The 19,761-nt window shown below is 46.2% G+C and overlaps 2 protein-coding genes across 52 annotated transcripts; both read right to left on the bottom strand.

Annotated features, from left to right (window-relative positions):
- Nucleotides 1–3,045: 3,045 nt before the first annotated feature.
- tspan35 (tetraspanin 35) lies at nucleotides 3,046–9,176 on the bottom strand. 2 transcript variants are annotated; one of them, XM_047038061.1, is made up of 8 exons: nucleotides 8,994–9,174; nucleotides 6,102–6,179; nucleotides 5,063–5,278; nucleotides 4,823–4,897; nucleotides 4,522–4,629; nucleotides 4,241–4,363; nucleotides 3,906–3,998; nucleotides 3,046–3,572 (listed from the first exon to the last, which is right to left on the bottom strand). In XM_047038061.1, the coding sequence occupies exons 2-8, from the start codon at nucleotides 6,156–6,158 to the stop codon at nucleotides 3,513–3,515; spliced, it is 732 nt and encodes a 243-aa protein (XP_046894017.1). In that variant the 5' UTR covers nucleotides 6,159–6,179; nucleotides 8,994–9,174; the 3' UTR covers nucleotides 3,046–3,512. The 2 variants fall into 2 exon arrangements, with proteins under 2 accessions (XP_046894017.1, XP_046894018.1); XM_047038062.1 differs by lacking the exon at nucleotides 4,823–4,897 and having other exon boundaries at nucleotides 8,994–9,176.
- Nucleotides 9,177–10,058: 882 nt separating this feature from the next.
- On the bottom strand, nucleotides 10,059–19,739 carry znf653 (zinc finger protein 653). 50 transcript variants are annotated; one of them, XR_006957420.1, is made up of 13 exons: nucleotides 19,384–19,739; nucleotides 19,097–19,137; nucleotides 18,681–18,974; nucleotides 17,903–18,486; nucleotides 17,363–17,531; nucleotides 16,892–16,982; nucleotides 16,658–16,775; nucleotides 16,320–16,434; nucleotides 16,058–16,157; nucleotides 11,881–13,339; nucleotides 11,713–11,758; nucleotides 11,453–11,498; nucleotides 10,059–11,414 (listed from the first exon to the last, which is right to left on the bottom strand). XR_006957420.1 is itself a non-coding variant. In XM_047037930.1 (10 exons), exons 1-10 carry the CDS (start codon nucleotides 19,677–19,679, stop codon nucleotides 13,162–13,164), a joined length of 1,986 nt encoding a protein of 661 aa, XP_046893886.1. In that variant the 5' UTR covers nucleotides 19,680–19,739; the 3' UTR covers nucleotides 10,059–13,161. The 50 variants fall into 50 exon arrangements, 1 of the variants encoding a protein (XP_046893886.1); XR_006957419.1 differs by lacking the exon at nucleotides 11,453–11,498 and having other exon boundaries at nucleotides 10,059–11,048; nucleotides 11,163–11,238; nucleotides 11,537–13,339; XR_006957416.1 differs by adding an exon at nucleotides 11,599–11,636 and having other exon boundaries at nucleotides 10,059–11,460; nucleotides 11,675–13,339.
- Between the last annotated feature and the right edge of the window lie 22 nt (nucleotides 19,740–19,761).

The following is a 19,761-nucleotide window of genomic DNA, read 5'->3' as shown; positions in this document are numbered from 1 at the left end:
ACATTTGATAGGTTTATTTTCGAACCCATGTCAAAAGATCATTAATTAGTGGCAGAGCAGGGGTAGCGGCATATAGGGTGATAAAAATGTTTGCCCCCACCAATGTTCAATACAAATGTGCACATTTGAATATCATCTAAAGAGATCATGTAAGAATGATTACATAATGGAATGAAAATCTGTCATATTATTGGTATGTGTAGATTGTCTATCTACACCATAACCTAAGACTGGAGTGGAGATAAAACTGCAGCACTTGACTCAACTATGCCCTCCAATGAACTCTTTTCAGTATGAGTCCTCGCATCGCTGGTTTGTTGTATGACAAATGCACAAGAAGAAATGTCTATGTAGTAGAATTCAATGCCAAGTGTAATACACGTAACTAAGTTCTCAGTTTAACAAACAGTACTTCTGAGGAAAACAGTGACTTCCATTTAACTTCTGGAGTTTCTAACTCCCTCTAACTCCCGTACCCCTGGTGACCCACCTTGCTGCGTAATTTCCCCTCGTAATGTAGATTGCAATCTGACAAACAGCACCACGGTGTTGGTCAGGGTGGTCACTCAGCTAGACGAGGGGAAAAGAGGAGGGTGTCAAAGCCAACTCCGTCCATGAAATTCATTTTTGGACGTGGTTTCCCAGACACAAATCAAGTACAATCCATCAGAAACCTTTCGAGGAGTCTCAGTTTACTTATATTTCTTCTCTATGCCTGGTAATATGTTTATAATACATCCCATAATATATTAAAAAAAAAACACAGATCTATATTATAAATCTATAGAAATATACTTCCTGTAGCACAAAACGCAAAGAGCCATTTTCCCAGACATGGATTTACCCTTGTCCTAGACAAAAATATATTTTCAATGGAGATTCAATTTCTCTAGGTCCAGGCTTAAACCATGTCTGGGAAACTGGCTCTATATCTACGAAAGGCTTCGTCTCAGAAAGCAGGAGAATGATTTGCTGCTGCATGCTGCAGTGTCCCAGCTTTACCACAAGGGGGCAGTGTAGCTCCATGGACAGCCTTACCTCGATCATACAGATGTACCCAGCAGCAACGGAGCCTAGGATGACACCCTGCCCTCTATCACTGCAAAGATCTTACCAAAACGCCTCTGAGTGGGGGAGAGACAACAGGGGTGTCCCTCAAAGGCTTCTACAGTTCCTCTTGTGTTCTCTTGGCGTAAGAGGACCTCTGGATGGAGAGGGGATTCTCCGATCTCCTCACATGCATTTTAGGAAAGGGGTCACACGGGTAGAGGGGAACTGATGACAGACTTTTGAGACTCCACCCTAATTCTTACATCCTAATTCAATACATAATCAGGATATACGCACAGGGCTCTCGAGTCTCATGGGATGAACTTGTTCACGCAGCACCTGTTTGGGTACAACCACCCTGTAGCTTTGGTGAAAACAGAGTCCTCGAAATCGAGGATTGAATTCTCAAAGCCACAGCACTTGAGGTAAAGACAAAACAGAGATGTTCCAACTGAATGTAACATCGTATGCGCCAGCCAGATGGACTAATCTTACAAGCTAACACTAAATTGAAAGTAAGTGAAGTTAAACTAAAGATGGCCGCAATGTCTTTTGGATGTAAATACAGTGTCCACAGGACTGAGTGCTAATGAAGTGCTAATTACTGGACCAATTAAGGGGCATTTTTTGGCCTCATTATGGCCTCTCTCATCTTGATCATGACTGTGTTTCATGCTAACGAGATGGGGTCTGTTGCTGCCAAGTCCATATTAGAAGTCACCAGGGTCTTTGTGCTGGCCTGGTGCACCATTACGCTTCCCTGTGACACAAACAGGCCACGGCTTATAGAGATTAGCATTATGACCAGGCAGCTACCAGTCCAAGTGGAAGCAAGGTTAATGAAGAACAACATGGACATTGTTTGCACCTGAAACCCTTACCATATCTCTGTATAGGCTTACTCATACAATCATTTTCAGCAACAGATAACATTGTCACGATTAAAGAACTGGATAAAACCTAAATAATATGTCTCCGTAAACTTAAGTGAGGTTTGTAGGGATACAACACGTAGGCCAACGAATAAAGTCTGCAACCGTATATGCAATTGTCATATAAGGGTATGCAACTCTCATTATAGAGTACTTTGTTGGCCCAAATGTTGACCAAAAAAAGCCCCCTGGTCTAATGGCAGACGTTGAGGACTGAGTTCTTAGCTGTGCTGGTTATATCCACTCTGGTGAACAGAGCTATCTCTCACCAACAACATGTGGATGCAATTTCCCTTCCAGGCTCCACAGAAACCAGTGAAGCCAGTGATAGACCATTCATTACATTTACATTTAGTATACACTCTTATCCAGAGCGACTTACAGTAAGTACAAGGACATTCCCCCCGAGGCAAGTAGGGTGAAGTGCCTTGCCCAAGGACACAACGTCATTTTGGCATGGCGGGGAATCGAATCCGGCAACCTTCTGATTACTAGCCCAACTCCCTCACCGCTCAGCCATCTGACTCCCACCCTGCACCCAGAGCAATGCGGATGTAGCTGACGTTAGCAAGCTGACCCATGTAGGTGCCTGGAACACCCAGGACATGCTGTACCATATCTGATCCGATCCGTACACCAATTCCCCAGGGAGCAATACGCCACTTATCTAGAGGGTGGTAGAGCTCAGGTCGGTTGTTTTTCAAATAATGGTACGTTTAACTAGGAATCTTGGATATGAACTGTAGCTGGCTAATAGCTTTTGAAAAAGTTAGAAAACTGGTCAGGATTAGTTGTATATTTTTGATTGATTTTTGATGATTTCTGCTTACAGTATAGTGTACCTTAAGGTAACACATTACTGCACATAAAATGACAGCTAATTATAAAATACTTCCATAAAGTATCCCACAAAAGCAGAACAAATACCGCATTCATATGCACCGATGGTCATGTTTGTCCATTTTAGTGCAAAATATTTATAGGAGTATAATTGGAACCAAATATTCATATGAAAATCTTTCAATAGCAAACATGGCAACAGCACAAAACATTAAGAAGAAAACAAAGGGACAACAAGTGTAAAGCTTTATTGAAAAACATCAACTTTACAGTTGCATTTAAATGTTAATTGCTAAAATAAATCTTAAAAATAATTTAATCAGCTTTGAAATTTCACTGCAAATCTAGCTACATTATTACAATGAAAAATAAATTGGAAATTTTCCAACAATATTGACCAGTAATGTCTTTTTGGTTTGTGATGTTAGTCAACTGGCAGATCAGTGAAAATGCACAAAAGGCCACTGTTGTAGCGTCAATAACTAGAAAGTATGTAAATACTGTAACAAACATAAAAACAAATTTCATAATATATCTAGTGTTGATCCTTTAGATTTGATGAAACTCTCAGTTGAACGAAGCTTCATTAAGGTCTTTGGCTCTTCAGCTTCATGCAGGCAGAGAACGTGTGTCTGTAGGCCCGAAGATCATGCTTCTGTCACTGCTGTAATTAGTTGCTGTAACTTGATCTCAGTTTATCTTTGAGCCGATTTTACAGTACAGAGTCATAGAGAAAACCATCGCCAATATCTGTGGGATTAACAAATAATAATGTGAATTAGCAATCCATGATTGAAAAACCAATGGCCTCAGTGTCACACATGTATGTAACAATAGATGGCATATTTGTATGTGTGTAAATGATTGGCTATGCGTAGAATAAATTTACAACAACAAAAACGAGCCAGGAGGAGAGAGAGAGAGAGAGGGAGGGAGGGAGGGAGGGAGGGAGGGAGGGAGGGAGGGAGGGAGGGAGGGAGGGAGGGAGGGAGAGAGAGAGAGAGAGAGAGAGAGAGAGAGAGAGAGAGAGAGAGAGAGAGAGAGAGAGAGAGAGAGAGAGAGAGAGAGAGCAGAAGTCCATACCTCTAGGGCTGCAATGCCCAATGCCACACCTGCAATCACCGCTGAGTTCTCATCAATCAATTTCTGGAATTTTGGGAAGCAGCCAGTCACGGTCTAGAGGAGAAACAGAAAACAGCTAAGAACAATGGAAACACCACAAGTACAAGGAAGTAGTACACAAAACAAACAGCTCATTAACATACACAGTGCTATTTGCAGAGCTATCAATTTCAGCTAAATTGATATTATCTGTCATATAACAATCCATATCCTGTTGTACTCTACAAAGTCAATAGTGATGGTAACAGTTTGGCTCAGGGAAATCCCCAGAGGATGAATGAGCACAAAGCTAGTACCGCATCTGCTGAACCACAAGGCCTGGTTGTGTCCTGGCAGCACTGAGGTGGGTACTGGCTGTCGGGCTTGTGGAAGGGAGATCCATCAAAGTCTGAGGAGTTGTAGAATCCACAGCACTTTAGCTGTTGGGGATGATAATACAATTTATATTCGATTTTTTTCGTCATATCTTTCAAATGATGCAGCCTAACGCTTAACATGGCTTGAGAGCAGCTATATACACCGTAGTGTGGCAAATATGATATGTTTGTAGATATATTGCGTGTTGGGGAGATTGTACCGTATCCATTGTAACATTCCAGAGACCAGTGACATCTGGATTTTGTCCATAATCCTTTTTTATGCTATCAACTGCTTGAGTGCCCAGCTTGCTGATCAAATCTTCTGCCTGAAACATAAATCAGTCATTATCCCAATGGAAAGTGGCAGTTTCAATGTTCACCTTCCAAAATGGTGAGGAGATAAGTGAAATAGTGAGGGAGAGAGGGAAACAGGGACAGAGGGAAACAGGGAGGAAGGGACTGAGTTGAGGAGAGGAGGGAGGAAGGAAGGGAGAAAGAGAGCTAGCATTGCTTCCTTACCAACGGCTTAAATACAAGGATCACCACTGCACCAGCAACCTCGGCTATGAAGACCACCAAAACTACTATAAAGAACTAGACACAGATGAAAGGAGATGGCAGCAAAAGAGAGCGAAAGTAAAATACCTGCACAACATCATTACCACTACATGTATTAAAGTGGTTCATCTGCTTGTTTGTGTATACTAATACTTGTGTGAGTATGTTTATGTGTCAGGCCTTATTCGCAAAGTAACTGACCAATAAGAGCATACACCTGCTCTCCCTGACGGCCCCACAACAGCCCAGGAAGCCGATGACCAGCAGGAGGGCTCCTATTGCTATGAGCAGGTAGCCCACGTTGAGCAGCTGGTTCAGGCCCTCCGGGGCGTCCTGGATGCCCTGGATGAAGCCCAGGATGGAGCCGCTGTCCACCTTCACCCAGATCCCCACCCCCAGGATGACTGCCCCCGCCACCTGAGACACAGAGATGGAGACATACCAGGAAGGAGAACAAGGAGATGTAGGAGGAGTCAGATGGCTGAGCGGTGAGGGAGTCGGGCTAGTAATCAGAAGGTTACCGGATCGATTTCCCGCCGTGCCAAATGACGTTGTGTCCTTGGGCAAGGCACTTCACCCTACTTGCCTCGGGGGGAATGTCCCTGTACTTACTGTAAGCCGCTCTAGAGCGTCTACTAAATGTAAATGTAAGTAGGAAAGAGAGAGGGAGATAAGGTTACGGGAGGAGGGAGCAGGTCGAGCAAGAGAGGTGGGAATGTTGGTGAAAAGAGATATGTATATTGAGGATACTTACTAAAATGTATACTGGGTATTTGATGTTTCATGTTATGAACCAAAGTTTAAAACAACTACAAATTTCTCTTGGGTGAGAGAACACATTGCCAATTGTTGTGTACAGAGTACAGACGTTTACTCAAATCTTGTTGTGTACAGAGTACAGACGTTTACTCAAATCTTGTTGTGTACAGAGTACAGACGTTTACTCAAATCTTGTTGTGTTCCAATCAGAAGACTGAAAAGTATCTTCACCTGCTTGGACACTCATTATTTCGTTCACCTCGCACTTTGGACAACAAATTCACAAGTCCATGCCTCTTATCTTTCCAAGCCAAAACCATGAAACATTTTGTCCATTGCACGTCTATAAAAATGCACCTGTCTATGAGTCTGTCCAGTAAAAAATATCATTAAACAGTGTCAGATGATGTTCTGTACATGCGTCATATGCCCTTGAAGCTATTTAAACCTTTCTCAACCTTGTATAAACATACAAACTTACAAAGATGATGCCGTTGAAAACAAACATCATGACTTTGAGAAATGCAAAGCAGCCCATGGTTAAAGCAGGTTCTTCTTTCTAGAAGAAAGTAGGAGAGAGGAAGTAAACATGTAAACAATTATTGAAATGAGATCTAAGGACTTAGAAGTGATTATCGCTTCTGTTCGTGGAGTTGGCTATACAGTTACTTTTTAGGTACTCATCACAAAGAAGGGTTGTTTGTGATAATTTACTATCTTGAGCCATTCGGATTCTTCTTAATTCAGCATTTTCAGGGAGCCACAAAGTGAATATTCCCACCCAATGAATAAAGTGTCCCACCCACAGATTCTTACCAGATAATCATTTTAATATATGAAGTGGGCGAGCTAAGGACATAATTGGGGTATTTTTTGTCTAAAGTAGTTCCTGGACAAACATATGATCTTGTGAATCACTCAGTGGCAGTACAATCCAGTTTCTCGAGCTATTGTATATCATTGTGACAAGGTGTTTCTTTAATGCATTTACTCGTTCGTCATGGTTCCAGTGAGGTGTCATATTCTGGTGATTACCGTTGGTGACAAATTAACAGACTTCCCGTACACAAGGATGCTGTTTGCTAGCTCTGACGTGTTACTAGGAGACCAGCACTTTGTCAGGGAAGTGAAAAGGAAGAGATTGGTGCCCCCCCCCCCCAAAAACACACACCTGGTCCTTTCACAAGGAACAGTTCTCTATCAACTTTTTGTCCTTAAACACTCAAGAGTGCCCTTGCTTTTTGTCCGCCTCTTGCAATATTGACATTAAACATTACAACCACAATGGGACTGGGGTAAGGGCTTTGTTTGGTAGCACACCTGCGACCTGTGATGACAAACTCGCACACCTCTTTAAAGTCTCATTCAAATGGGTTTCGGTGGACAATTATGGTTAACAAATGTCATGCAAACATTTGGAAAGACGTCAAAATCACACCAACCCCAGAGCCTCATCCACGTCATACTGGAAATGGCCCTTTCGCAGACGCTTTTATCCAAAACGACTTCCGAAAGAGAGCTTTACAAAAATCCATGAGTCACTTATCATAACAACGAGATAGCCCCAAACATTGCGGGTAGCCAAAACATGAAGCATACACTGTGAAAACTAAATAAGTCCCAAAGGGAAGAACCATAAGAGCATGTTGTTGAACAAGTTACAATTAAACAATTTAACAACATGAACCTCTTGGGTTGGAGTTTTTTAACCCTATTTCCTGCAAAATCAAATTCCTTAGCAAGCCATGGACATAGATCAAATGTTAAGATCTATCATGGTGGATCCTGTTGAACAGCTCTTGTGAAGTAAAGCGTGTATAGGATGACGAGTGAGGCCCATGAGGGCACGCAGAATACGGACCCAGAGTTTTCGGGACAAGCCTTTTGCGTGGGAGACTTGTCGCGTGGGAGCACACCTTTATCACGGCTCCAAGGAAGTAGGACTTTTATGGTTCTAACACTCGTTAGCCATCAGTGGAACATCTGAATACAGTCGGCCATTAAGGTTTCCAAAAGAGGAAAGAAAAGCCGGGTCAATGTTTAGCCAGAAACAGGTTAATCATAGGACAGGACTATGGTAATGGGTACATACTGTAGCAACTCACATGCTGGAGTTACCCCCTTTTCTCAGCCCTGAGCGCTTCCTCAAACCTGACGCGAGTCAGTCCTTGGAGGCAGTCAGCTGTGATTTAGCACGGTTACTCGTTAACAGCTCGAGTCACATGACCAACGAACGACCTCAGCATCCTCTTCCACATGTCATCCTCGTGTGAGATAACAGCCATTTTGAGCGTGTGTGCCATCTTGAGACTTTCTGTGGAATATTGATGTTGGCTTGATTTGTTTTTTACTGATCTGAGCCATGGCACTTTCGTCCATGAGATATACTCTTAGATATTCCAGTTAAGATTAGTTAATCTTATTTATATTTTTACTGTTGCTTGCTTTTTCTACAGGTACACTTGCACTTAAAGATTCATGTTGTTTAATTTTAAAGACCTTTGCACTTTGTAAAGCTCTCTCTTGGAAGTCGCTTTGGATAAAACCGTCTACTAGATGGGGTCCCTGGAGATTAGAGTGGATAGACCTGATTTGTATATTCAAATTGTTCCATAACACATTTACTTTTGCATGTGACGTCATCCAATTATATGTACTACATTTATAAACAAATAACGAAGAATAAAGAAAACAGTTTCCTCAACATGATGTAACTGAGTCATGCTGTAGAGTCTAGGAGGATAGGGGACTCTTCTGACAGACACTTCCTGGTATGACAAGGATGGTTGAGCCCTTCAGAGCTGTACACAAACAATTAGCTGAAAGAAGTATAAATGCTTCTGTACTGTCTTTTAAATACGCCACACAGATTCTAGATAGTTTAGTTTGATGATGAATCTCGTGAGGATATTCTGAGCAACCTTGGTTTACAGGTGACTATTTTCAAATGTGTTTAGAAGAATGTACTTTGTGATGATAGGACCGCAACAAGGACCGCTAATTTCAGGGACAAATCTCATTAAGATTTGATAGGTTTGATAGGTTTGAAAAGTTTGAAGGGAAAAAACATCTAACAAAGACAAGCCTTAGTAGGATGAGTACGATTTTTACCGTCTCAAAGGATGTCATTGAAAGAAATAATTGCAGGCTAGAGGTCCCAGGAGACTAAACAAAGGCCCATTGTGGGATTCCTACCTAAGTTGTCATGGTATCAAGTAGGATAGAAAAACATCATTAAAACTACAACTACCATCAAAGTTTAGAGAACCCATAGTCAAATATGCGCCCTTTCTTTTCCTACCCACTTCCTACCAGTGGAGGAGAAAACAGGTTGCGTTGAGACGAAAGGTGCGGAGGACAGAAAGCCTCTTACCTTCACTCAGGTGATGATGGTATCAGTCCCTGAGAGAGCAGAGCGAGTGCGAGATTAGAAGACTGGAGGAGCGTTCCCTGAGAGCGATCTGACCGTCCCTCTCTCTCTAGCTCTCTTTTTCTGTCTCTATTCTCCCGTTACCTCCCTTCTTGTCCTGTTTTGTGACTCCAAGTCAGTTATAAACAGAGGGGGACGGGACGGGACGACATGGGCGGGTGAGTTTGAGAGAGGGAGGGACCGTGGGAGGGAGGGAGGGAGAGCACACGGTGAAAAACAGGTGGGAGTGATTGGAGAAGGCAACCATTCTCTGTGGAGTGAACTAGACCTGGGGGGAAAGAGGCAGCACTGTTGTCTTTGTAGCCACAGCGATGTCACTATATTACACACATGCACACACAAACGTTCCTGTTCTCTACAGATACAAGTCCATTCAAATATGTGTTGTGGTGTATTAGGGAGTTTCTGAGAATTTAACCCTGACACTGCGACGTGCCTGCTTGTTCATCAAAGGTTGTGGTGAGCGAACTGACCACATCAGGGCGTGAGATTAGTTCCTGCTGCAGGTGCCTGTGTACAACTTCATTCAATGCATCTTATTGACATCTATTTTGTGTATGGGTTAGCTGATGAATATCCCATCAAAATGCATGTAGTGACTGAGCATTTTCATACATGGAAGTGGATATTTTGAAGCGCATGGTCTTTAGACATGGACATGACTCAGCCTCGTACAGGTTACTTAATGGAGAAGATGAGTGAAGGGGTTGAATCACAACAATTGTGGAGGAGGTTGTGTGAATGTAATTGGAAAGAGGATCTATTCTAAGTTTTGCATCACATGACCACAATTTCACTGGCTCACTCCGTTCGACGTCAAACTTAACATATTTCGATTGTGTCTCCATTTAGGCTAATAGAAAAACGAATGAGCTGATAGGCTCAATATATGCAGTGAATGTATGTATGTACGTGTGTGTGTGTGTGTGTGTGTGTGTGTGTGTGTGTGTGTGTGTGTGTGTGCGCATGTGGAGACACCAGTCTAGGGACATTACTTTTCTATGCCAATGCAGTTACTTTATTTGTCTCAAACAAACACAAATACTGTATCTGTGTCAGAACAGTACATCATTGACTGGCATTATCATATCTCACAGGAACCAGTTCACCCATACAGAAAACAGGAACGTAGCTGTAAATTAGTGCATCCGCTTCATCATTGGCAAAAATATGAGGCGACAACGACCCACCCTCCTAGACAGGAAAACATTTCGCAAGATCCCAGCATGTGTCAGAACCGTGTGCGTGTGAGACCCAATAGTTGCCAGAAGCCAAGAGGACATGACTTTGACCTCTGACATCTGAAGCCCGTTGCATAAAGCAAGTTCACCGAATAAGCCAGGCAGTTAGTTGGTCTGACGCATTTTCAGTTGATTCGGTTCCATAAAGCCAGACATCCCTGTAACACCTGATTGGGAAGAAACGACACAGGCAAAGCCCGGCAGTTCGCTTGCATTGGACCAGGTTAGTTTGCAACATAAGTTGCCATAGTAACTGAACTTGTACTAAATTGAACTGGCTTTATGGAACCGAATGAACTGTAAATAAGACTAACTGACATAAGCCTGGCTTTTTAAACTTGCTTCATGGGACAGACCTCAGAAGTCAACAAGACACACACACACACACACACAACCTCTGTGAGTGACAGGGAGAACATTTCAGTTCCAGAAAGGATGATATAGGACTTCATCCTGAGCCCCATCTTTGATGCCCCCCCCCCCAAAAAAAATACAAACATGTGCAATCCATGGACAAGGTATTGAACAGTTGCAAAGGTAAACAATATGTAATGTAAACAAGGATGGGGAAGGTACAGAGTACTGTGAGCAACAGACTTAGCGACCAGTCTGCTTTCAGGCCTGTAGCCTGCCACCTAGCCACCAGTCTGCATCCAGGCCCGTAGCCTGCCACCTAGCGACCAGTCTGCATCCAGGCCTGTAGCCTGCCACCTAGCCACCAGTCTGCATCCAGGCCTGTAGCCTGCCACCTAGCCACCTAGCCACCAATCTGCATCCAGGGCTGTAGCCTGCCACCTAACGACCAGTCTGCATCCAGGCCTGTAGCGTGCCACCTAGCCACCAGTCTGCATCCAGGCCTGTAGCGTGCCACCTAGCGACCAGTCTGCATCCAGGCCTGTAGCCTGCCACCTAGCCACCAGTCTGCATCCAGGCCTGTAGCCTGCCACCTAGCCACCAGTCTGCATCCAGGCCTGTAGCCTGCCACCTAGCCACCTAGCCACCAGTCTGCATCCAGGCCTGTAGCCTGCCACCTAGCCACCTAGCGACCAGTCTGCATCCAGGCCTGTAGCCTGCCACCTAGCCACCTAGCGACCAGTCTGCATCCAGGCCTGTAGCCTGCCACCTAGCCACCAGTCTGCATCCAGGCCTGTAGCCTGCCACCTAGCCACCTAGCGACCAGTCTGCATCCAGGCCTGTAGCCTGCCACCTAGCCACCAGTCTGCATCCAGGCCTGTAGCCTGCCACCTAGCCACCTAGCCACCAGTCTGCATCCAGGCCTGTAGCCTGCCACCTAGCCACCTAGCGACCAGTCTGCATCCAGGCCTGTAGCCTGCCACCTAGCCACCTAGCGACCAGTCTGCATCCAGGCCTGTAGCCTGCCACCTAGCCACCAGTCTGCATCCAGGCCTGTAGCCTGCCACCTAGCCACCTAGCGACCAGTCTGCATCCAGGCCTGTAGCCTGCCACCTAGCGACCAGTCTGCATCCAGGCCTGTAGCCTGCCACCTAGCCACCTAGCGACCAGTCTGCATCCAGGCCTGTAGCGTGCCACCTAGCGACCAGTCTGCATCCAGGCCTGTAGCGTGCCACCTAGCCACCAGTCTGCATCCAGGCCTGTAGCCTGCCACCTAGCGACCAGTCTGCATCCAGGCCTGTAGCCTGCCACCTAGCCACCAGTCTGCATCCAGGCCTGTAGCCTGCCACCTAGCCACCAGTCTTCATCCAGGCCTGTAGCCTGCCACCTAGCCACCAGTCTGTATCCAGGCCTGTAGCCTGCCACCTAGCGACCAGTCTGCATCCAGGCCTGTAGCCTGCCACCTAGCGACCAGTCTGCATCCAGGCCTGTAGCCTGCCACCTAGCCACCAGTCTGCATCCAGGCCTGTAGCCTGCCACCTAGCCACCAGTCTGCATCCAGGCCTGTAGCGTGCCACCTAGCCACCTAGCGACCAGTCTGCATCCAGGCCTGTAGCCTGCCACCTAGCCACCAGTCTGCATCCAGGCCTGTAGCGTGCCACCTAGCCACCAGTCTGCATCCGGGCCTGTAGCGTGCCACCTAGCCACCTAGCGACCAGTCTACATCCAGGCCTGTAGCGTGCCACCTAGCAACCAGTCTGCATCCAGGCCTGTAGCGTGCCACCTAGCCACCTAGCCACCAGTCTGCATCCAGGCCTGTAGCCTGCCACCTAGCCACCAGTCTGCATCCAGGCCTGTAGCCTGCCACCTAGCCACCAGTCTGCATCCAGGCCTGTAGCGTGCCACCTAGCCACCTAGCGACCAGTCTGCATCCAGGCCTGTAGCCTGCCACCTAGCCACCAGTCTGCATCCAGGCCTGTAGCGTGCCACCTAGCCACCAGTCTGCATCCGGGCCTGTAGCGTGCCACCTAGCCACCTAGCGACCAGTCTACATCCAGGCCTGTAGCGTGCCACCTAGCAACCAGTCTGCATCCAGGCCTGTAGCGTGCCACCTAGCCACCTAGCCACCAGTCTGCATCCAGGCCTGTAGCCTGCCACCTAGTGACCAGTCTGCATCCAGGCCTGTAGCGTGCCACCTAGCCACCTAGCAACCAGTCTGCATCCAGGGCTGTAGCGTGCCACCTAGCCAAGCTGTGTTCTGCAGCGTGGCCAGTGGGCCAGCAGTTTGTCCCTTCCACCAAAAAAAAACAGACTTCAACTGCATATTGTTATTATGTCCTTTGAAGGTTCCGTTCACAGGCTTCCAACTTCTATAAAAGAACTATCAGTCAGTCAGGCAGTCTCTATTTGTCTGCCCGCCTGGTTCCTCGAGGGCATGCCCTCCGTCCAGCTCAGTGGCGGTTTGTTCGCCAGGTGCTCTCTGGGTCCTATCTTCACCCGGTTCTCTCTCCATCTCCTCAGGTGGCCTGCTTGTCCGGGTGGCTCTTCAGCTTGTGGAACTTGACGCTGTCCAGCTTCTCGAAGCGCTTCCCACAGTGTTCACAGGTGAAGTTGTAGTGAGCCTCCGTGGTGTGCTTCTTCATGTGCCAGTTCAGAGACGCCCGCTGTCGACACTGGTAACCACAGATCTCACACCTGGGACCACAGACGGAGAAAGACGAATAGAAAGAGAAAGAGGGAGAAAGTGAGAATGAAAGAGAGAGAGACACACAGATACAATTTGTATTGTTCTTCTACCAGAGTATGGAAGCAAATCGTGACCAAAATTCAAATGAAAATGCATTTCCAGAAATGCATTTTCATTTTAAGAATGTGGCTGCATTATTTGACTCATAAATCAAATTAGTATTCAATCATCCTATTTGCATTTTCATTTTCTTCTTTAAGACTGCTCATTCTTTCCATATTTAAAATGAAAACGAAAAAGACATTTGAAATTTAATTTTCAAAATATGCCCCAGCAAATAGATACCAAAATTCAATTTGAAATGTAAAATTTGAAAATGAAAATGCATTTCCAGAAATGCATTTTCATTTTAAGAACGTGGCTGCAAAATCGTGACCACAATTCAAATTCAAATGCATTTCCAGAATTGCATTTTCATTTTCAAGAACGTGGCTGCAAAATCGTGACCACAATTCAAATTCAAATGCATTTCCAGAAATGCATTTTCATTTTAAGAACGTGGCTGCAAAATCGTGACCACAATTCAAATTCAAATGTATTTCCAGAAATGCATTTTCATTTTAAGAATGTGGCTGCATTATTTGACTTATAAATCAAATTAGTACTGATTAGTACTGAGCGGACATTGCATTTTCATTTTCATGTTCTGCCCGCAAAGAACTGCCCATAATTCGAAAACGAAAATGCATTCTGAGCGGCGCAGTAGAGTGACGTCAGTAGCCGCTCTTCTTCAGCTCCCTGCTGACCGAGCTACCCATCTTGTTCGGTAGGGGGCGGTGTGCACATACGCATTGCATTACATGGCAAATGTGCCGGGAAATTGATTGAATTGCCGGGTCTTTAGAGGACGCATCACAGATCATGGCGCTCCCTCAAATTGTGCAGACACTGATAGAATTAGCTGAGCTGGTAGAAACTAATAATATATCTGAGTCTGATGCCCGTGACCGAGTAGAACAAGTCACAGAGAGCTTGGCTGCATACTCTGCCGTCACAGACGTACACATTAATGAGGTTGCCATAGTAAACCTCTCTTCAGTCCTGGAACGGCTGGATGCTGTGGAGCCTCAAATGGGACGGGGACGACCAACCATCCACATCCCGTTCGAGTCCATCGAGAACTATTTATTAAATGGTCTACTTTTTCCTGTGAAAGCAAGCTGTTTCACCTTTGGCCTGGTTCAGACAAAATCTGAATTTCCGCAATCTGAATTTGAATTTCCGCAATCTGAATTTCAAGAATCTGAATTCCTGCAATCTGAATTTTAGAATGTTTTATTTTTGGATCAAAATAATTCAGTTGTATTAAATTTGGCATACAAATAATTCAGATATTATATATTCAACAGCAATATATTTCAGTTTTATGAAATTCGACACACAAATATTTCAGATCTTTCATATTCAAATTCAGATACTTTTGTCAGCTTTCTAGCTCCATAAATCCGTTGCTTTGCATCCTCCGACGGATGGTCTGGTGGCCGACAACAGCTCCGCTGTGTCCTTTATTTTTAAACCATTTAATAAATAGTTTTCGATGGACTCGAACGGGATGTGGATGGTTGGTCGTCCCCGTCCCATTTGAGGCTCCACAGCATCCAGCCGTTCCAGGACTGAAGAGAGGTTTACTATGGCAACCTCATTAATGTGTACGTCTGTGACGGCAGAGTATGCAGCCAAGCTCTCTGTGACTTCTACTCGGTCACGGGCATCAGACTCAGATATATTATTAGTTTCTACCAGCTCAGCTAATTCTATCAGTGTCTGCACAATTTGAGGGAGCGCCATGATCTGTGATGCGTCCTCTAAAGACCCGGCAATTCAATCAATTTCCCGGCACATTTGCCATGTAATGCAATGCGTATGTGCACACCGCCCCCTACCGAACAAGATGGGTAGCTCGGTCAGCAGGGAGCTGAAGAAGAGCGGCTACTGACGTCACTCTACTGCGCCGCTCAGAATGCATTTTCGTTTTCGAATTATGGGCAGTTCTTTGCGGGCAGAACATGAAAATGAAAATGCAATGTCCGCTCAGTACTAATCAGCACTAATTTGATTTATGAGTCAAATAATGCAGCCACATTCTTAAAATGAAAATGCATTTCTGGAAATACATTTGAATTTGAATTGTGGTCACGATTTTGCAGCCACGTTCTTAAAATGAAAATGCATTTCTGAAAATGCATTTGAATTTGAATTGTGGTCACGATTTTGCAGCCACATTCTTGAAAATGAAAATGCATTTCTGGAAATGCATTTGAATTTGAATTGTGGTCACGATTTTGCAGCCACGTTCTTAAAATGAAAATGCATTTCTGGAAATGCATTTTCATTTTCAAATTTTACATTTCAAATTGAATTTTGGTATCTATTTGCTGGGGCATATTTTGAAAATTAAATTTCAAATGTCTTTTTCGTTTTCATTTTAATTAAGGGAAAGAATGAGCAGTCTTAAAGAAGAAAATGAAAATGCAAATAGGATGATTGAATACTAATTTGATTTATGAGTCAAATAATGCAGCCACATTCTTAAAATGAAAATGCATTTCTGGAAATGCATTTTCATTTGAATTTTGGTCACGATTTGCTTCCATACCAGAGGGAATACATGTTCGTCATGCAGTTGGGTATCTGGGATAGCTTCAGACCAGGGGGGTCATACTGACTGTAAGGGGGTCTCTCCTGTGTGGGTCCGCCGGTGTACTTCCAGGTGGTTCTTGCGTTTAAACGACTTTCCGCATGTCTCACAAATAAAGTCTCGGACTCCTGAATGGAGGGTTGGGGAGGGGGAGGAGGTTGAAGGTAAAGACACCTTTGGTGCTCATATTTACAACTTACTTTGTTAAGTATATATCTCTGTGCGTGCGTGTGCGTGTGCGTGTGCGTGCGCGTGTGTGTGTGTGTGTGCGTGTGTGTGTGTACACCCACCAGAGTGGATGATCATGTGTCGGTGGAGGTGGTTGGACAGATAGAACTTCTTGCCACAGCCGGGGTGGGGACAAACCTTGGTCCTCCCCTTCCTGTGTACGAGGTTCACATGGTTCTACAGGTCCGAGGGACGACAGCACGGGGCCGGAAAGAAAAAGAGAGAGTGGAAGGTCAATGAAAATGGATTTATTCATTCATAAAACAATAAATGTTGTGTTCGATACTTGGTCAAGACTTTTGTAAAAAGGCATTTGTACTCTCCGTGTCCACCCAGTACTGGGATTATATCCCAGGTCAAAGTGCTTCCTGGTCAACTCTCCGGGGAGCCCCCTGATTACCTGGAAGCTGCTGATGGCCACGTAGACCTGACTGCAGCCCTCGTACGGGCAGTGGAACATCTTCAGCATGCCGTCGGCCTCTATCACCGGCCCACGCCGGCTCCTCTTTGACCTGACGCTACACAGACAAACCCCGACCGTTAGGCTGGTGGAACGATACACCGGAAGGTCAAAATCCCCATGGTAGCTCTCCAGGAACAGCGCTGGGCAGGCCTGGTCTAGTGCTCCACTCACCTGCTCAGGGTTCTCTCCAGCTCCCGGTCACAGGTGGACTCCAGGCCTGGGGACTCCACACTGGGCTGCAGCATCTGCTTCTCACTCAGCTCTGAGGGGAGAGAAGAGCCGGGGGGTCAGATGGCTGAGCGGTTAAGGAATCGGGCTACCAATCAGAAGGTTGCCGGTTCGATTCCCAGCCATGACAAATGAAGTTGTGTACCTGGGCAAGGCACTTCACCCTACTTGCCTCGGCGGAATGTCCCTGTACTTACTGTAAGTCGCTCTGGATAAGAGCATCTGCTAAATGACTAAATTAATTCTAGAACTGCAACGTGATGACCCTTGGAGCTAGTGGACAGGCAAACCTTATTAACATCATTGGTATTTACTTATAGCAAGCTAGTCCCTAAGTACAGAACAGAGCGTATGTCTGAACAAGATCAAATCCACGTTTAAACAAAGGGTAGCGGACTAAAGTTCAGATCAGACCTGTGATTGCGTCATCCTCCGTTGGGTCAACACCGGATTGGCACACCTGGTTGTAGGCCACGCCCTCTATGACGGTGCAGGTGACTTCCTCTACGTCCCCGCCCCCCATGTTCAGATGGATGCCCTCGGAGGCCAGGGCCTCGTAACTGGGGCCCGTGATGATGATAAGCTGGGGACAGGGCCAGACTGGTCAAATGGAATATATACATGGAATATATACAGTCAGATGGCTGAGCGGTTAGGGAATCGGGCTAGCAAATCAGAAGGTTGCCGGCAAATGACGTTGTGTCCTTGGGCAAGGCACTTCACCCTACTTGCCTCGGGGGAATGTCCCTGTACTTACTGTAAGTCGCTCTGGATAAGAGCGTCTGCTAAATTACTAAATGTAAATACGTATGTATATACAGACTGTATATATACTGTATAATATACTGCTTCAATTGGCTAAATTACAAATGGGACAGTGCCTCTATTTAAAATGTGCCAGCAGAAGCCCACATTTCCTATTCCATGACAGCATTCATCGGCTCAGTCAGTTACCTGGGAGCCTTCCAGTGATCCCTGCTGATCTGGTATTTCACAGCTGGCCACCACGGTCTGGAGTGTCTGAGCGTGAAACAGCTCCCCCTGCCTCGGCATGTGGCCTGGCAGAGCCATGGGCACAGCGGCCGCGCAGAGGTCGGGCTGGGAGCCCGTGGCCTCGTCGCCCCTGGGGTCGCTGGTCTCGGCCGAGCCGTCCACGCGTTTGTGGAGCCTGTCGGTCAGGGACGTGGTCACGACCACACACTCGTAGCCCTCTGTCTCTCCTCCTTCGTCTCCTCCTCCTCCTCCTCCGTCGTCCCCCTCTCCTCTGTCTCTCCTCAGGTCTTCAGCCTCCTCCGCGGAGTTGACGGCCTCGCCCAGGGCGTCAAAGGCCGGTCCTTGGATGTGGGGGTCGGGGTCTTGCGGCCTCTCCATCTCAATCTCCCAGAGGGACCCGGGCTGGCCCCCGGTGAGGTGGCCTGTCAGCGGGGCTTCCCTGGGAGGGGGGTCCAGGCCTGGGAGGTGGCTGAGAGCTGTGGCCTCCTCACCGTGGCTCAGAAGGGGGATCTGGGCTCCGGAGCCTTGCGAGTCCTCTCCGGCATCTGTAGTGGAAGGAGGGGGAATCAGATATAGCCAGTTCAGAGTGGTTCTCAAGCTCATGACAGTGGAATTCTTTTCTGATACTTTTTTTCATTTTCAATGAGCAAAACTCTGCTTTGTTGGTTCCTTCCTTCCCCTCTATCTCTCTCTCTCTCTCTCTCTCTCTCTCTTCTCTATCTTCCCTCCCTCTCTCTACCTGTGAGCTGTGTTTCTGCATCTGTCTCTCTCCTCCTGGTTATAATGCCATCTGTGGTCGTCAGGTCCTCCTCCTCCTCGCACGGTATCTCCCCCTCGGACTCGCTGGACCCTCTTGGAGGCAAGGAGAGGTACTGCACAAATGAGTGGTCGCCATCACACTGCCAGACAGCCAGTGTGGAGAAGCCTGGCTGGGGCTCCAGTGTTTTGAGCTGTGGTTCATGCGGGCAGGTTAGCAAGTGGTCCTGGTACCAGCTGACCAGGCTACGAAGACTGGAAACCCTCTCCTTCTTGACTACAGGACAGAGAGCAAACAGACATGACTGGTGAGACAGTAAAACTCCTCGGTATACTGACTGGTGACTGCGTTGAGACACACACAAACACACACTGCGGTATTATCGCAGCATCACTAACCTCTCCTCTGTGTCATGCATGATTCGGGAGTAATCTTCTTTCTGGCAGCAAACAGGATAAACGTGACAACGTTACTGTGACATTGTGGCTATGAATACAATGTCATACAATTGTTGACAGGGAAGGGGCATAGATGGGTTAAACTCAAATCAACTGAGAACAATAACGTGTATTAGGACTAGTTAGGATCACCAGAGACAAGGAGGTCCAGCGGGCCTTTTGGCTGGCATTGTAATCAACTGGCTAGTAAATACGAATGCATAAATCAACATAGAACGTAGATCTACCCGCCGTATTTTTGCTGATATCGCTCCCCGTATGTTGAGTTGAGTAGGATCAGGTACTCTGCAAGTCCAGCGTCACTCAAACTCGTTCGCCGGCGAAGCTCACTCCAGACCTTGTGTGACTCTCCGAGGTAGACTCGCCTCACATCGTACTTCTTTCGAGATTCAAGTCGTCTCTGTGCTCGATCAGTGTCTGTAAGCCTAGGGCGTCCTCTGCACCTTCTCAAAATTGCTTTCATTTGGTCCCCGGCATGTTTAGTATCCAGGGGACCTTCTATTTCTGCATAACCATCCGACATCTTACAACAGCTGTCTGTTGTTGTGATTTTCAAGGAGAGGATTCGATCGCGGAAATACTGTGTGACCTTACAGGAAGGAAGT

Source organism: Hypomesus transpacificus, chromosome 17, assembly GCF_021917145.1.
Source record: "Hypomesus transpacificus isolate Combined female chromosome 17, fHypTra1, whole genome shotgun sequence".
Lineage (NCBI taxonomy): Eukaryota > Metazoa > Chordata > Actinopteri > Osmeriformes > Osmeridae > Hypomesus > Hypomesus transpacificus.
The sequence above is the reverse complement of the archived record's forward strand: the minus strand, read 5'-3'. Positions and strand labels throughout refer to the sequence as shown.

Bases quoted from the DNA above. Each gene is read 5' to 3' on its own strand.
- znf653 (XM_047037930.1), bottom strand. From the start codon at position 19,679: ATGTCGGATGGTTATGCAGAAATAGAAGGTCCCCTGGATACTAAACAT. The intron at 19,138-19,383 runs GTAGATCTACGT...GTTTGCTGCCAG, and splicing joins TATCAGCAAAAATACGGCGG to AAAGAAGATTACTCCCGAAT. The intron at 16,158-16,319 runs GTGGGTGTACAC...CCCTCCATTCAG, and splicing joins ACACATGATCATCCACTCTG to GAGTCCGAGACTTTATTTGT.
- tspan35 (XM_047038061.1), bottom strand. From the start codon at position 6,158: ATGGGCTGCTTTGCATTTCTCAAAGTCATGATGTTTGTTTTCAACGGC. The intron at 4,898-5,062 runs GTCAGTTACTTT...ATCTGTGTCTAG, and splicing joins GCAGGTGTATGCTCTTATTG to TTCTTTATAGTAGTTTTGGT. The intron at 3,573-3,905 runs GTATGGACTTCT...TTAATCCCACAG, and splicing joins TGGGCATTGCAGCCCTAGAG to ATATTGGCGATGGTTTTCTC.